The following is an 18,138-nucleotide window of genomic DNA, read 5'->3' as shown; positions in this document are numbered from 1 at the left end:
TCAAACTATTTTGATTCCATAGTCTCAATCAATAAAAATTCACTGATTGCCTAGTATGTGCCAGGTACTCTTCTGGGTTTTTCACCAGTAAACAGGACAGACACTGTCTTTGCTCTTCCCTTTTAAGTGAGGAGAGACAAATAACACAAATATAAATAAATAAATAAATATGGCGATACTGTATAGAAAAAAAGTGATATGAAGAAAAAATAGAATAGAGTGATCTGATTTGATTAGTGATATTGTGGTGTTTTAGATAGGGCAATCAGAAAATAAACTTCAAAGAAATGGCACTTGAAGTGGGACCTCAATGATTAGAGGGAGGTACGTTAGATTTGAAGTATTACAATGCAGTACTTTATTCTTGAATTTTTCCTGGGCTTGTTTCATTTGTATATGATTTGTATTCTCAGCAAAAATAGAAGTTCTTTAGGGAGACCTGCATTTTTTACTTTTTTTAAAAAAAGGATTAAAAAAACCACAGACAAATTCCCATGGCAATTAGCGCAAGGGTGGCATAATCTAAATGCTCTACCTTTAGGCCGGGTGTGGTGGCTCACACCTATAATTCTAGCACTCTGGGAGGCCAAGGTGGGAGGATTGCTCAAGGTCAGGAGTTCGAGACCACCCTGAGCAGGAGCGACTCTCAAAAAAAAAACAAAACTAAATGCTCTACCTTTAATTTTTAAATATTCAGGAGATGAATTATTAGTAGCTTTCTACTACTCTCTGGCTTCTGTCTCCTTTTTGAATGCTTCAGTACTCACTGAACTAACCCCTATTTCCTCATCTGAAACTTGAAGGTTATGAAACTATATACCTCTAGAGGTTATGATGAGATCCACATAAAGGTGTGAAAGTGAAACACAAATGTCAGTTGCTATTTCATCAGAATATAGACATAGGATGAAAATTCAAGCGTAAATCCACTTAAAGGTTTCATATTGGGTTTATGGGTTTTTTTTTAAAATGATTTGGAATATATTTTGGAAGTAGAGTTTAGTGGACTTGCTAATAGTTTGGATGCTAAAAAGTAAGGAAAAACAGGATCAAGAATGACTTTCTGTGTTGTGGCTTGAATAACTGGTATTGCTGTTTCATAAGATGAGGAAGACTAGAAAAGTAGCAGGCCTGGGGGAGCAGTAGGAGAGGCTGGAAAAGAAATGGGAAAAATTGGGAATTCATGTTGAGATGCTAAATGACATACTTAGTGGCCACACAAATGGAAAAGTTGGCTGCTGAATATTATCATACTTGAAAGTTTAGGGAAGAAGTCAGAGCTGGAGATACAAATTTGGTAAGCATAAGCATGCAGGGTATAGTTACTAAGAGTACTTTCCTAGTTTCAAATCTAGCTTTACCATTTAAAAGCTGTAAAATTATGACATAATTGGTAAAATATATACACATGCATATATAATCTCACATGTTTACTATTTATTTTTGTGTATTTGAATAAGCAAAACCTTCATATACTATTGAATTAAAAAATACAAAAAGGGTTTGTAGTGAAAAATCTGCTTTCTACCCTTTTCTCTGGAGACTATATATATACACACACCAGTTTCTTTTATATTCTTTCAGAGGTATTATAAGCACAAGCAAGCAAATATTTGATATATATCTTTTAAATTACCCTTGAAAAATACAAATACAGATATTTCATACAAATATGTTACAGAATCTTCTGTATTTTTTCTCAATTAACATTGTATTTTAAGTATAATTTGTCTTTAAAGCTATGGTTCTGGATGGCATTCCTTAGGGAGAAAATCTAATAGCAAAAAAGAAATTTTACTATAATGAGCCTAAATTGTGTATCTGAATTATCAAGTGTGATATAGGGTAATCCATGAAATTTTCAACATGCACAAGAGTAAATAAATACAAAAAGTATTTGGCAAAAAGGTAAGTATGGAGTTCTAAAATTTCTTGCAGAGATCTATTTCTATTAGGAAAAAAAAAGATCTAAAATGCACAAAGAGCTACAAAGAGCTTTTTTCCTTCCCACAAAGAAGTCATGGAAAAACTAAGATAATGTCTAAAGATACTCACACAGCTCTTGGTTCAGAAAAGACATCAGTATGAATGTGCATCATTAGGTCCCCACCGGCAGCATATTCCATTACAAAGCAAACATGCTCTTTGGTTTGGAAACATGCAAAAAGGTTCACCAAAAAGGGATGCCTTACACTATTCACAGTTTCAAAAATTCTTTTTTCACACATCAGGCTGTAAGAGAAAACATTGAAGAATAAGTAGATTTAAAAAATTTCTAGTTGGAAATAACATTCTTTACAAATTACTAACACTAAAATAAGCAAATTTTTAGAGTATAACTTTAAAACCATAAAATGTATCTTAGTTTTGCTGAATATGCTATGGAAACTGATCTAGTTAATATATGTAGCTTTAACTGAAATGTATTAGTGAAAACTAAAATATGATTAACATGACATAAAGATGAAAGAGTCTACATTGACAGTATCAGAGAAGTACACATATGGTTAGTGGTTACAGTTAATTTTTTAAAAGGCTTAATTAAGGGGGAATTATAAAAGTTCATGAGGAATTGGGCACAGAGTTTAGCAACAAGCATAGGTTTAAAAATATAAAGTTTGTGACTAAGGAAATTTCAAGGACAGTATTTATAACTGATAAACTATAATATTTAAATTTTTTATCATATAAAATTTGAAGTTGAGAGGTATAGATATGCTACATAAAATTTTAATTTAGAAGACTAACTGGAAAATAAAGAGATTACATGGAGAATTCTATAACATGCTTCAAGGAAGTTCCTTGAGAATATAATTTTTCGTAGTATCACAGAAAAATTTATAGCATTCATAGATTTTTCCCTTTATGAACTATAACATGTTGCTACAAAGAACAGTGGTCAAACTTACTGACTCTGGAACATTAATTTTGCCTAAATAGCAAAACAAAACACCACAAAACAAAAAAACCACTCTTCCTTCCCCTGAAAATACTTAGTAAATCAACTTGATTTAAAACTCAAAGTAGAAGATAACTATGTCAAGTATTATTAAAAGAAAACTTAAATTAACTTATTTATTTTTAGTGCCTGGTCAAAATAAAGATCAATAGATATATTTCATGAACAATTAGATTATGTTTGTAATATAAAATAGGCAATTTTTCTTTTTTGTTTCTAAGACTAGCACGAAAGATTGACAGTGATGTTTGTCTAAAGGCATTAATAATGCTTTTGATTTAATTTTTAAATTAAAAAGTGCTTAGATTTTGGTTTTGGGGGGCTTTTTGTTATTGTTCCAAACAACAGTTTGTTATGCCAAACTAAAACACCAGACTAAAATCTTGATGTTAGTCCCATTCTCCTTCATTTCATTGCATCTTTACAGAAAGAGTTAATTAAAAAAAATTAAGATAAAGTATTTATTTGGGTATCCAGATTACACTGTTTATGACTTGAAAAAATTAAATAGATTTGGAAAGCACTTAAGAGTTACACCTGTTCTATAGGAGGAGCACAGAATTTTTGAATTTTTAATGCTACGTTAATATAGTTGTCTACTGGATTATGAACTAAAACACCTGTTCACTTTTAAATACTGACAGTATATGTAGCTATTATGATACAGTGTTTAAACTCTATTGAATAGTGAGTGTCATATTCTAAATGAGCTCCTATCCCAATTTCATACAATCTGTTATTAATTTTTCACAAAGTCAGAAATAGAAAGCCACAATTGTTTTCTAAGCTTTAGGCTTATATCGACACAAATATTTTTTTTAATTTGGCAAAGCTTCTAAATTGTGCTACGAACTATGGCATTATTATAAATAAATTCCTAGAAGATTAAAAGACTTAATAGCTTTGACTTTTGTCACCATTTAAATTTGTGGGAAAATAATGTACTAAAAATTGCTTTAGGCAATATAGATTCTAACATATGCTTTATTAAGCCTATCAAAATTTTGTGTAAATGTAGATAAAATAGCTAGATGAAGTAAGACAAAACTGAATTGATGTGTTCAGCTCATGTAGATGACAAACATGGTTTCTTTTTTTTTTTTTTTTTTTTTGAGACAGAGTCTTGCTTTGTTGCCCAGGCTAGAGTGAGTGCCATGGCGTCAGCCTAGCTCACAGCAACCTCAAACTCCTAGGCTCAAGCAATCCTTCTGCCTCAGCCTCCCAAGTAGCTGGGACTACAGGCATGCGCCACCATGCCCGGCTAATTTTTTGTATATATATATCAGTTGGCCAATTAATTTCTTTGTATTTATAGTAGAGACGGGGTCTCGCTCTTGCTCAGGCTGGTTTTGAACTCCTGACCTTGAGCAATCCACCCGCCTCAGCCTCCCAAGAGCTAGTATTACAGGCGTGAGCCACCGCGCCCGGCTCAAACATGGTTTCTTAATTGTCCACTGTCTATAGTTTATATTTATGGGTGAATCGCTAGTTCTCAACTGGATGGATGTTAGGTTAAACCTCTGTTGAACATGTAAGTGGTATAAAAGAGAATCACTGACTGGATTACCCTTTGAAATGCTTTCAGTGTCATTCATGCCTGACAATAATGACAAGGACTACTGAGATGTCTTAGGACAAATCAACAAAGGAGGAAGGCTCTTTATAGATCTAAATTGGCATAATAATTCTAACTTTATGTATTTTAGAGCACACAAAAAAGCAGAAGTCTCTTGTTCCAACATTATAGAAATTGTGTATTGTCCTTAAAAGTCCATGTGACAATCTATTTTTATTCAAAACTTTAAACTTTATTCGATTGGTCCAAAATATTTCCCTCTAAATTGTCACCACTTTTCTCTCCATATTTTCAAATATCTTCTATCAGAGAACACAAATCCGATCTCATTTATGAGACCCTCTGTACCTCAATCCATCAATACATCATGGTTTCCTCCTTTCTATCAAGTACTATTGTTTGTACTGCTTATTTTTAACTCAAACATATCTAGCCACTTTTATTATATAATTAATTTATGTCTTGTTTCCTTGGCTAAGTAATTAGTTTCATCCTAACATGTTTTGTGTATTTCCTTCAGAGGTTGTTATAATACTGGATCTGTTAGAAAGTTGAAAGCTTATCTAGTTATTATTTGAGGAAAACCACATCATTAATAAGCCTAAAAGTCTTAGAATTGAACTCTACATAAGCTGGCTAGCTGTGCTTTGTTTTACAAATACAAAATATACTTCCAACCCTATTCTGTTATGCTGAAATATAAACTGGCAAGGAAAGGATACTGAGTGAAGAGGCATTGCAATAACACAAATTGAATATCCTTACTTGCGAGTGGCGGGAAGAGATGGAACTCTGTGTTTTACTAAGGTAGGTAGACTGAGTGTGATCTCTGAACACGAATTACTTTACTTTGGAATTTAATCCATAATTTGTGTTCATATAAAAAGAGGCTGATTTGAAATTTTCTATGATTTCTAAAAAGGGACAAATTTCTAAGTAACATAATCTAGACTATGGAAAGAAAACTTAGAATATGTAAGAAAACTGTCATTAAGAACTGTCAAGGGCTGGGCACAGTGGCTCACACCTGTAATCCTAGCACTTTGGGAGGCGGAGATGGGCAGATTGCTCAAGGTCAGGAGTTCGAAACCAGCCTGAGCGAGACCCCATCTCTACTAAAAATAGAAAAGAAATTAATTGACCAACTAAAAATATATATACAAAAAATTAGCCGGGCATGGTGGCGCATGCCTGTAGTCCCAGCTACTTGGGAGGCTGAGGCAGCAGGATCGCTTGAGTCCAGGAGATTGAGGTTGCTGTGAGCTAGGCTGATGCCACAGCACTCACTCTAGCCTGGGCAACAAAGTGAGACTCTGTCTCAAAAAAAAGAACTGTCAAGTATTCTGGAAACATCTATTAAAAAAATAAACTACTAATGAACAGTAACATCTAATTCATGGATCTATTTAAAAGATGAGATAGGAAGTGAACATAAATAATTCTCCTTAGTTATAATTAGTTTGAGTTATTTACTATTCATACTTGTAAGTAATAAAATATATTACTTTTGGTTGCATGTAGTGGCTCACACCTGTAATACCAGCACTTTGGGAGGCTGAGGCCAGGAGTTTGAAATCAGCCTAAGCAACAGAGTAGGATCCTACACCTATAAAAAATAGAAAAACTAGCCAGGTATGCTGGCACATGCCCGTAGTTTCCAGCTACTCAGGAGGCTGAAGTAAGAGGATCTGTTAAGCCTAGGAGTTTGAGGTTGCAGCAAGCTATGGGAATGCCACTGCACTCTAGCCTGAGCAATAAACCAAGAGTCTGTCTCAAAAGGAAAAAAAAAGACATACTACTTTTAAAAATATGCTGGTCGGCCAGGCATGGTGGTGGCTCATGCCTGTACTCCTAGCACTCTGGGAGACTGAGGCGGGAGGATGGCTCAAGGTCAGGAGTTTGAAACCAGCCTGAGCAAAAGCGAGACCCCATCTCTACTAAAAATAGAAAGAAATTAATTGGCCAACTAAAAATGTATAGAAAAAATTAGCTGGGCATGGTGGCACATGCCTGCAGTCCCAGCTACCTGGGAGGCTGAGGCAGGAAGATCGCTTGAGTCCAGGAGTTTGAGGTTGCTGTGAGCTAGGCTGATGCCACAGCACTCTAGCCTGGGCAACAGAGTGAGACTGTGTCTCAAAAAAAAAAAAAAAAAAAAAATTAAAATATGCTGGTCTCTTATCTATTGTTTTTTTTTTTTTTTTTTTTTTTTTGAGACAGAGTCTCTCTCGTCAGGGCTAGAGTGCCATGGCATCAGCTACCTCACAGCAATCTCAAACTCCTGAGCTCAAGTGATCCTCCTGCCTCAGCCTCCTAAGTAGCTGGGACTACATGCACACGCCACTGTGCTCAGCTAATTTTTTCTAGTTTTAGTTGTTTGGCTAATTTCTTTCTATTTATAGTAGAGACACGGTCTTGCTCTTGCTGAGGCTTGTCTTGAACTGAGCTCAATCAATCCTCCCGCCTGGGCCTCTCAGAGTGCTGGGATTATAGGCATGAGCCACTCAGTGCGCCCGGCTGTATCTATTTTTTTAATTGATTTTTTCTTGCCTTCCTCCAGATATGTTAGAAATGTAAAATTATTCCTTTTTCCTACCTTCTTTACATTTCTCTAAGAGTGAGCTCCATTTTTCACTCTTGAATTTTCCATTTCTCTTTTTATACCAATTCTACTTGAGATTTTTAAAATTCTATGTTACTAAAAAGTATAGAGATTTAAAACTCAAATTAAATATGGATCACTTATCCACTTTTCTACCAGGCTCCTTCCTGTGATCTAGACTTCCCTATTTAATAGCCATATTAATATTATTCTACCTAGATTTAATTAGAAAGTGTTCTCCTACAAAGACTTAGCTCAGAGAAGTAATAATGTAGCAGGAAGCTATATAAACCAAATTAATAGAAGTGGTAACCAGTTTACTATCATTTTAGAAAACAAATGAATTTACCATTTACAAATCTGAAATAAAGCAATTATTCTTTCAGGAAAGAAAAACATTTAATCCTTTTATTATTCCAAGTATAAACAAACTGAAGGTGGGATCAAAGATTTACTTTAATCATCTGCTTAAAAAAACATAGTTCTAAACATGTATGTAATATGATATTCAAATACTTTATAAGTATCTAGCAAGATCTTCTGAGTAGTTTTAGGTATCAAGAAAGCACTAATTTGATGTGATTTCGGACTTTTAGAAATGGTAAACAAAAAAGGAGGTGAAAAATAAATAGGCAAATTTCAAAAAAAAAGATTTTTTTATATAAAAAAATATCTCAATCTTCTAAGACTTGTCCTAATTCTAAGAACTACTTGTATGGTGGAAAAAACATTAAAACTAGCAATTTGGGGCCAGATACAGTGGTTTACACCTACAATCTAGCACTTTGGGAGGCCAACGCGGGAGGATCACTTGAGGCCAGGAATTTGAGACCAGACTGAGCAACAATGTGAGACTCCATTTCTACAAAAAAAAAAATTCAAAAAAAATTAGCCAGGTGTGATACCACATGCCAGTTACTCAGGAGGCTGAGGCAGGAGAATGGCTTAAATGTAGAAGTTTGAGGTTGCGGTGAGCTGTGATCAGGCCACTGCACTCTAGCCCAAGGCAACAGAGTGAGATCTAGTCTCAAAAAATCAAAAACAAAACTCTAGTGATTTGGCACATATGAGTATTGTCCGGAAAGTATCTAGCTATTGTTAATACTAGTTTTCATATTACATTGCTGGATACTTTCCGGACAGCCCTTGTATATGTGTGTGTACATATATATGTGTATTTCACTTAATACAACTCAGTAAGGCAAGCATTATAAAAAGTACTTATTTTTAAATATATGGGTTAATTGGGACTCAAAGATGTTCCCTGAAATATTGTTTAGTCAAATCATTACTAAGGAGGAGCAATCAGGACTAGAAGAGTCAGTCTTCTCACTCATAGTCCAGGATTCTTTTCATTAAACAGGGCTATCTTCCATTAACATCAATAGATGCTTCCCAGTGGTCCAAGGAAAACACTATTAAATATCCAATGAAAGCCTATTTCTGTGATAAATATGCCATTTTTATATAATACTTTATATTTTTAATCATCCTCTATTAAGACAGTCATTTTAAAGTATACTCTCTAACCTAATTACAATCTTTATCCCTCAAATCCTTTCAGTAATTGTATAAAAAGATACATCCACAACTTGGACCCAGAAAGGTTAAATGCTATGGTCAAAAAACATAATTTTAAGAAAAATAGAAGAAAATAACAAAGTTCTACTTTAAAAAGCAGAATATGTTAACCATTCAGTTAATTGCACATTTTTTGTAAATGACATTGTATCATTTCCATAGATGAAATGGGATACAGCCTAACTGAACCATAGATGAGTAAGAGTTCCTATTCCATATAATCACTTTAACATCCTATTCCTTATAATCACTTTAACATCATTTTATTTGTGAAAAACTTAAGAATTAGTTTAAACATTTCACCATCTTTCCTTGGTATCCACTAATCTGTTATTTGTTATAAGAAGGGGAAAAACGGAATGGCTAGAAAGAATTTGATGTATTTGATTTGAAGTATTCGATGAATGTCTACCTTATATCAAATATATATTAGTTTCTTCACATATTACTATGAAATCAGAAAATTTTACTGTTACAATATATACATCAACCCTCTTAACTGACAACTTAAGAAAAATTAAATAATTTCATTTTTAAAAACTAACCTGTCTACTTCGTCTCGAGCCACAATGTCTCCTTTCTTTAAGGCTTTTATAGCAAACATCTCATTTGTGTGTTTATATTCAGCCAAAAGCACCTGAAATAAGATTAAAATAATTACTTTGTATATAAGTTTTTACAATAATTACTTCGTATATAAGTTAAGTTTTTAAGTATTCCAAAAAATTCCCAAAGATCACCTTTCCAAAATGTCCTCTTCCCAAAACAGCACAACATCTGAAGTCTTGTAGATTAAACTGAAACCTTTGCTGAGATCTGAAAACAGTAATTTCAATTAAAAATAAGGCAATAAAGTATGGTATGAAACATATAGTAGCAAAACTTTGTATATATTCTTTACCTTCTATCCTCAAGTTCTCGAATACCACTATAATCTAGGCCTGATTGAGGAATATCAGGCTCATATTCAGGCTGGGATTTTGGAAGTATATTATTTCTGTCATTCTCAATATCAAAAACAGTTTCTGAATCCTGTAAAATATTAAATACTCATTAAATCACAGAAACCTTCAGAAAACAACTTATTTGGTAATGATATAATTGAGGAAAAAATTTCAAAAGTCAATATAATAAATATTAGAGAGAAAAGTAAAATTCAGATATTGGTTATTCATTCTTATGGCCATTCATTTAATTTTATATTACATATGTCTAAAAATATGAAAAACTATCACATTATTATCATCTTCAATGCATAATGTTAACCAACTTACATGATGAAGAGTGTTGTAGGCAACATGTCATTTAGTATCAACCATGCTCCTATGCTCCTTCTAGCTTAAGAAGCCTAGTCTATCTCTAAGGGCTCGTGAACATCCAGGGGCTAATGACAATGGCATGCCAACGTTAAGAACTTAGTTATCTCTTGTCAACTCAGTCTAATTTAGTTGAGAATAGTCTATACATAAGAACCATAAACACATAGTTCACAGAGGCAACTTTTAATTGAAAAGTATACTTTATTCACTAGGATGCTTTTTACGGCTAATTCATTTGGTGAGAGGAATCATGCAAGGTTTAAAATGGCTTGCCTGTCCTGGTGTATCCAAAACTCTTAATTCAGAAGAGCCATCTATTTCTCCAAGGGAAGAAGCACGTGGTGGGGCTGGAGGAGGTTCAGGCTCAAGATCGAAGTCCAATTTTGTTACTGTAGAATCACTTGTAGAAGATAAAGTAATTTACCAAAACAGTAATCGAAAGTACACATCTTAAATAGCTTTAAAATTAAAGCAAACAATTTCTATTTTGGGGGGGCGGCGGTGAGACAGGGTCTCGCTCTGTCACCCAGACTGGAGTGCAGTGGCATCGTCATAGCTCACTGCAACCTTCAATGCCCAGGCTCAAGTCATTCCCCTAGTTCAGCTTCCTGAATAGCTAGGACTATAGGCATGCACTACCACACTCAGCTAATTTTAAAAATTTTTAGTGGAGACATGGTCTCACTGACTTGCCCAGGCTTGTACCAAACTTTTGGCTTCAAGCTATCCTCTTGCCTCGGCCTCCCAAAGTGCCAGGATTATAGGGGTGAGCCACTATGGCTGGACTAAATTTTTTAAGTAAACACAACACTAATTTCAAAATACTACTTGAAAAAACAATGAGACTCTAAGTACACCTGCTGCAATTAATATGCAAGAATGTCACAATAACTATTTTGTATAAGAGATGCTTGAAAATCTTAGTCACATACCTAGCTGGAGGTGCTAGCTGAGGGATGCGTACATCAACCACTGGCACTGTAGTAGGCACAGAAGCTTGAGGGCTAAAGGTGCCAGAATGATTCACTGTAGGAATAGCTCTTCTCACTAGCCTTCCCCAAGTGGCAATATTAATATTCATTTGAGGAGCTCTGAGAAATGTTTTGCCTGTGGACATTGAGAAAAAAGAAAACAGAACAAGTCATTTCTTTATATATTACCAAAAGCCATAATTTAAAAATTCATATGCATCAGTTTATATTTATAAAGAGCAAACAACTTGTCACCTAAAAAAACTAGTTCTTAACTATTTGCTATTAAAGGCTAGTGCAAAATAGCATAAACAGTTCTAAAAACAGTTTTGTTTTAAGTCTAGTTTTATTTTCTTAACTCTAGTAACGTGGTTACGATTTTAAAAAGAGTCCTTATTTTTCAGAGATACAAATTATAATATTTATGGATGAATCAATATGATGTATAGGTTTGCTTCAAATAATCTGAGAAAGTAGTGAGTGGATGAGATAGGGATAAAATAAATTTGGCCATGAGTTGATTATTGTTGAAGCTGGGTGATACACTGCACTAGTCTCTCCACTTATGGACATGTTTAAAATATTCCTTAATAAAAAAGTTAGAAACAAATGAATGAACACCTAAAAAGAAAAAAAAAATAGATGAATACTACCTTTTAAATAGTAATTAGATCATCTATATTTAAAAAAAACACTAAAACACTTTTTGATTCTGAGTAATTACCTTGTTGTTTCGAAAAAATTTTCTTTTGTCTTTGAAGTTTTGGTCTTCTTTCAATAACTGGATTAAAAAAGGTAACCTGCAGTGAAGAAAATTCTAGTTGACATGAAAATAGCACTGGATTTATGGTTCATGAAATACACTAAACTTATAAGATTTGAAAGCTTAAGGGAATCTTAGTTATAATTTAGCCCAGCCCCCTCATTTTTTAGATGAGCAAACATACCTAGAAAATAAATGATTTGTCTCAAGGTTACATACCTATTCAGAGGCAGAATTGAGCCAAGAACCCAAGTAATTTGCCTTTCAGCCTAACATTCTTTCCATTTCCACATCATGCTGCCTACAAACATAATTTCAATTGTAGATATGCACATTTAATGAAATACATTCATTACCTCTGCAAATAAAGTACCCTGTGGTTCCAAATAGAGACACATGCCATGCCGCTGGTTGTCTAAAAAATCTTCTAACCTCAGAAATTTTACAGCACACAGAGATCGCCAATCACGCCAATAAACTGAAATTTCCAGCTCACGTGACTAGGATAATTAAAAAAATAAATGAAGAAAACAGAAAAGACATCATTGGACACACACTTGAATAAAATATCACAAAAAATATGAAATACAAATACAATAAACAAAGATAACACACACAAAGTTCACACCATTTTAAAGAGTTTTGTGACGTTTCTCAATTGTATATTACTTTAACAAACTTATACATTTTAACTCCAAGGAACAAAACTTATATTCAGAGATTCTCCATCTTAGGCGTTCCTGAAGTGTAATTAAAGAACACATAACTGAGAACAACCAATACAGATAAATGACCACAGCAAGTTCTTCTCCTTTCACGGTTTCAATCTCTTGAACTTCTTTCCTCTCCTTGCCATCACTTACTGTGCTACTGCAAAAAGACCCCATTACAAACCTTATTTCCTCATCCTATTGCTGAGCCAGGGAAAGGTAAGTCGCATTTATTTCGCACTTACACTGTGCCACACGTAGTGCTAAGCACTTTAAAAATACTAGGCCGCTAAATTTTCAAAAGAATACCACTGGGTAACAAGACTAATTAGTGCAGTGGCCTGAATAGGTAGGGAAGACGGGAAATTCACACTAAGCTTTACACAAGAAGAAATGCACTTATTTTAATATAAAAAAAAATTTTTTTTAAAAGCAAATTAGTAAGAATTTGAATGTTCAAAAACCAGTGACAAAGTGTATTATACCATATAAATATGAAGGAATACATTGTAGTCATTAAAAGTAATGTTTATGTGCAGAAACATATTTAAGGTTTTAACAACCAATTATTAAATGCATCTGTAGAACATAGTTTATAAGTTACGGTCAAGCTATAAATTGACTTCTACCATGTTATAATCTATATACATTTTAATTACAAAATACCATTCCATTATTTTGTTTTTCAGGATTCTGTAGATTATCTATAAAAAGAGATAAATGTTTTTCCTTTTAGGTTCTACAAAGTAATAAATTACTTCTTTTATATAACAACTTTCAATTTATGAACTTATCCATCTTATTAGGTAAATTCTTAATACATAGAATAAAAAACCTTTGGCTTTAAATAATAAATATAGTTGATGGAAAAGAACATAGAAAACACTTACAAAAATGTGACATGAAAAAAATGAGTCAAAACACAATATTCCAGAAGGTCTCACAGCCAATCAGAAAGAGTCAGAAAAAGATATCTATGGCAGTGAGTATGTAATCCCAAGGCCTCCTATCTCATTTTTTCTCTCTGACTCATAATTAATATGGAAGAGAATACTTGTCATGAAAAAGGAAGTATGAGAATATAATTATTTTATGACTAGCAAATGTCATACAGAAGGGATAGAGTATGAAATCAATGATGTTCTATTCAATTTTTTTTTTTTTTTCAAATTTAAAGTGTATTTTAGAAATTGTTATTTTGGGAAATAAACTGGAAGAATAATGTGCCAGGGACTGGTAATTTAGACTACATTTTTTTTAGACTAGAGGAAGAGAGGTCTACTTTCTCCTGTCTTCTTCCACTGTCTCAGAAAGACTTGTTATAGATTAGATAGACAGGTCCAAGGTGTACAGATATTGGAGATACAATTAGTGCTGTTAAAAGTTCTTACACGTTCACACTGTTAAAATGGCAAGATTATGTCTTACTCTAGATGAAAGGAGGTCCAATCACCTCATTTGCTATTTATTCTATCCACTCTGGTTAAAACTAACACATTGACATATTTCTTTTTCCTCTGCTTCTTTATTCCATATGTAGCAAATCTGAGATTTAGGACAGTGGTCACCTCACAGACCTTAAGCTAGCTATCCTGGAGTTCTCCAATGAGGTTTTAAGTATAAAGCTCTTCACTTTATAAAGTTTGTTACTTTACACTATTCCCTGTTAACATCAATCTTGTTACAGCATAGGGGGACAGAGGCTGTGATCTAGTGGTATTTTATGTCAGTACTCCATCACTTGTGTTATGAAACTCAATCGTACTTTAACCCCTAACATTTCAGCATGTTGGGTGAGAAAACCAAGCATACAGTATCTGAAAAGCAAAGTACCATACAGACAGACTGAGGCTTTTATGTAAGGAGATGCCACTGATGTTTAGAATTTAAACTGCAAGTGTTACTGCTGGTTTGCTGGCAATTTTCCAGATAAAGCAGGACAGTTCCATAATATAAGGTCATGCTCATGGATAATTTCAAACTCTAGGAGCAACAAAATTCTAGATGGAATAAAAAGTAAAACTACTACCAAAAAAGCTGAACAATACGAGTTGAGCTAGGTACTGATTGGGAGTACAGACAGACTGTCCCAACTTGTGTTTCAGTTTGTTTTGTAATGAATTTGAATCTAGAATCAGAAAGCTGTGTGGAAGCTCTAAGAAATTTGTGTGGCTTATCTGAGGTCTCTCTAAGACCTGAATGCAAACAGTAAAAGACCACTGAATAAGTCTTATATATAGTGGAGGAAGGCAAGCAACAAATTTTTAAGAATATGTGGCAATTAAAAAAAAAAAACCAGTTACGTCGAGCATAAAGGAATTAGCACAAAGAAGGCTGAGGTTCCCATCTTTCATTACTGGGCTAAGTGAAAAAAATAAAAAATAAAATTAAAAGGAAAAAGAAAGCAAGCTGAGGTACTCAAACTGCTGAGGAACCCTGGGGTACTAGAGAATAATTTCACTTTTCAAAGGAAACACAGCGACATCTATTGGACATCATGAGAACTACTAGATCAAGGTAGTTTCAACATTACATCCCACATTCCTTTTAATGATACCAAACCTTTGGTAAGCTAGCCTTTCAATAATAAAAAAGAAAGCAACTCCATATGAAAAATTAATGTTGAAGAAGAGATGAGGGTGCAGTGTCCATCTGACTCTAAGCTTTGGGGAGTTATATAGTGTACATCAGGTGGACAACACCATTAGTTCACTGTCATTAGGTAAGAATGAAATTAAAATATTATCTTTTCTCTCAGTATTTCTGCTTTTTTCAAAAAGGGCTGATTTGTTAAAACATAATACTAATTAGTCAACTACTTATTAATAAATGGAACTTGCTGGATATTTCTTTTGGCCCAGGGACACACTGTGAAAAAACTATAGGGACACTGAGGACAATGAACCAAAAAAGTTTGAAAATTTTGATAGAAGTAAATGATACTAGGCTCCATTGCCAAAAATAAAAGAAAGGGCAAAAAGTAAACTCTCTGTTGCCACTAACAGAGAAAATTACTCAAAGCCTGGAAAATTCAAGAGCTGAGGAAAGGTGAGATTTTTGCAAAGGTGTACATGGCAGATGTCATATTTATTGGTCTTCAATGGGCTTCTGAGGACAGTATGTCAGTTAGGGTCCTGGCAGCAGGCAAACTGCACACTGAAAGTTTCAGACAATTTTCAAAATTGGCTACTTATAGAGATGTGATTAAAGTTAAGGAAACAACAAGGAATGAAAAGAATCTGAGGACTAGCAACAGTAAAATTCCATTATAGGCTGGGCTCGGTGGCTCACGCCTGTAATCCTAGCTCTCTGGGAGGCCGAGGTGGGCAGATCGTTTGAGCTCAGGAGTTCAAAACCAACCTGAGCAAGAGCGAGACCCCATCTCTACTATAAAAAGAAATAAATTAATTGGCCAACTAATATTTATACAAAAAATTAGCTGGGCATGGTGGTGCACGCCTGTAGTCCCAGCTACTCGGGAGGCTGAGGCAGCAGGGTTGCTTGAGCCCAGGAGTTTGAGGTTGCTGTGAGCTAGGCTGATGCCACGGCACTCACTCTAGCCTGGGCAACAAAGTGAGACTGTCTCAAAAAACAAAAAACAAAAAAAACCAAACAAACCCATTATCACCCCTAGCCCAAAGGGGAAAGAGGCAACAGTTGCCAGAATCCAGTGAGGACTGTATCTTGGAAATAGGACTGTCCAACAGGAGCTGTAGCCACAGATGAACATGCTGTGAAAAGCAAGGCAAGGCAGGGATGGAGAGAGGGAAACAAACATCCTGACTGCCCTTTCCTTCTGCCCTTTGATCTCCTAATAGTGTTTCTCATTATAAGTCAGACCCTAAAGCAGGCGTCTTCAAACTATGGCCACATGTCACCCATCTAGGACATTTATCCCCACCAGGTGCTTTTGCCACCGCTGCCTGTCTTGCTTAGCAGCCGACTGGTCCTGGGCCCATAGTGCGCACTCTCCAACGGTCTGAGGGACAGTGAACGGACTCCCTGTTTAAAAAGTTTGAGGACCCCTAACCTAGAGATTCAAATAAACTTCAGAGTTATCAGCCTATAGGGGTACAGGGTAGGACAGGGAAGGAAGGAGACTGAAATCCACTGGGGAAAAACAGAAAACTACTTAAGATAACTGTAATATCTATTTTCAGTTTAGGAGTCCAATGAGGGTGATTCTCCAGGTGGAACAAATGTGACAAAAAGAAACCTTGGGATCTTTGGGGAGGATGAGAAATACAGAGACAAGAGTAGAAGACAGAGACAAAAGAAAATATAAGGCCACGGCCTTGGCTTGAAAAGTCTGCCTGCTAAAGATGTGGGTAACTATGCTCCCTTTACAGAGAAAGAGACAAGTAAACAATTATGATAAAAATTATTAAGTACAACAAGGCCGGGCGTGGTAGCTCACACTTGTAATCCTAGAACTCTGGGAGGCAGAGGTGGGCGGATTGCTCGAGGTCAGGAGTTAGAAGCCAGCCTGAGCAAGAGTGAGACCCTGTCTCTACTATAAATAGAAAGAAATTAACTGGCCAACTAATATATATAGAAAAAATTAGCCGAGCATGGTGGCACATGCCTGTAGTCCCAGCTACTTGGGAGACTGAGGCAGCAGGATTGCTTGAGCCCAGGAGTTTGAGGTTGCTGTGAGCTAGGCTGACGCCATGGCACTCACTCTAGCCTGGGCAACAAAGTGAGACTTTGTCTCAAAAAAAAAAAAAAATTAAGTACAACAACAATTATGTACAACTTCTTTTTATGTTAATTCATATCCTACAAAAAGTTCCAAAGACTGATTCCCTGTTATTCCAAACATGTTATATACTTTCTAGCCTCTAAGTCTAGACCTGTATAGTTATTATTTCTAATCTTCTATCTTATTCTCCAAAGCAAATCCTATATTGTTACATAAGATTTACTACCATAAAATATACATGAATCTATTATAGAAAGTTAAAATGTATCAAAACTTACACACACTTATACTTACAGACTGTACATGGCACTATTTGTAGTCAAGAGAAATGTAAACAAACATAAGGATGCAGTATTAAATAACTGTATAAAATTAACTATAGTACATACGGTACTACTATAATAATTTTGTAGCCACTTCCTATTGCTATTTGCAGTAAGTTTAAGTGTTGGGAGTATCCACTTAAAATACCACGTGATGCTAATCATCTCCATGTGAGCTATTCCTCTCTCCAGAACATTGCATATCACTTCTCTTATTTGTTGCATGTCTTTCATGGTGTTTAGTGCAATGCCATAAACCTTGAATAGCACTATGGGATGCTTACAAAGTGCCACTACTGGTGTTGGAAGTGACTGCAGGAAGCAGAGAAAAGTCATAACATTACAAGAAAAAGTTGAATTGCTTGACATGTACCATATACTGAGGTCTGTAGCTGCGGTTGCCCACCATTTCAAGATAAATGAATCCGGCATAAGGATCATTATAAAAAAAGAAGGGAAATTCTTGAAGCCATTGCTGCAGCTATGGCAGCAGGCACAAAAACCTTGCACGTTCCATAAAATATAAAGTATGTGTTAATCAACTGTTTATGTCATCAGTAAGGCTTCTAGTCAATGTAGGCTATTAGTAGTTATGTTCTCAGGGAGTCAAAAGTTACATATGGGCTGCGTGTGGT

General features: G+C 34.9%; 1 protein-coding gene across 3 annotated transcripts in view; it reads right to left on the bottom strand.

The window, feature by feature from the left end:
* The window catches only part of PKN2 (protein kinase N2), a 137,977-nt gene that overhangs the window by 14,753 nt on the left and 105,086 nt on the right, over window positions 1-18,138 (bottom strand). For 2 of the 3 annotated variants that reach the window (XM_075999779.1, XM_012749242.2), the window contains exons 9-16: window positions 12,125-12,268; window positions 11,730-11,805; window positions 10,967-11,141; window positions 10,308-10,434; window positions 9,617-9,747; window positions 9,456-9,531; window positions 9,261-9,352; window positions 2,056-2,232 (exon numbers count right to left, since the gene is read on the bottom strand). In XM_075999779.1, coding sequence (XP_075855894.1) covers window positions 2,056-2,232; window positions 9,261-9,352; window positions 9,456-9,531; window positions 9,617-9,747; window positions 10,308-10,434; window positions 10,967-11,141; window positions 11,730-11,805; window positions 12,125-12,268 — 998 coding nt within the window. The remainder of the gene's footprint in view (window positions 1-2,055; window positions 2,233-9,260; window positions 9,353-9,455; window positions 9,532-9,616; window positions 9,748-10,307; window positions 10,435-10,966; window positions 11,142-11,729; window positions 11,806-12,124; window positions 12,269-18,138) is intronic. The other variant, XM_012749243.2, reaches the window with a different exon arrangement.

Source organism: Microcebus murinus, chromosome 2 (assembly GCF_040939455.1).
Source record: "Microcebus murinus isolate Inina chromosome 2, M.murinus_Inina_mat1.0, whole genome shotgun sequence".
Classification (NCBI taxonomy): Eukaryota; Metazoa; Chordata; class Mammalia; order Primates; family Cheirogaleidae; genus Microcebus; species Microcebus murinus.
This window is presented reverse-complemented; position numbering and strand designations above follow the sequence as displayed.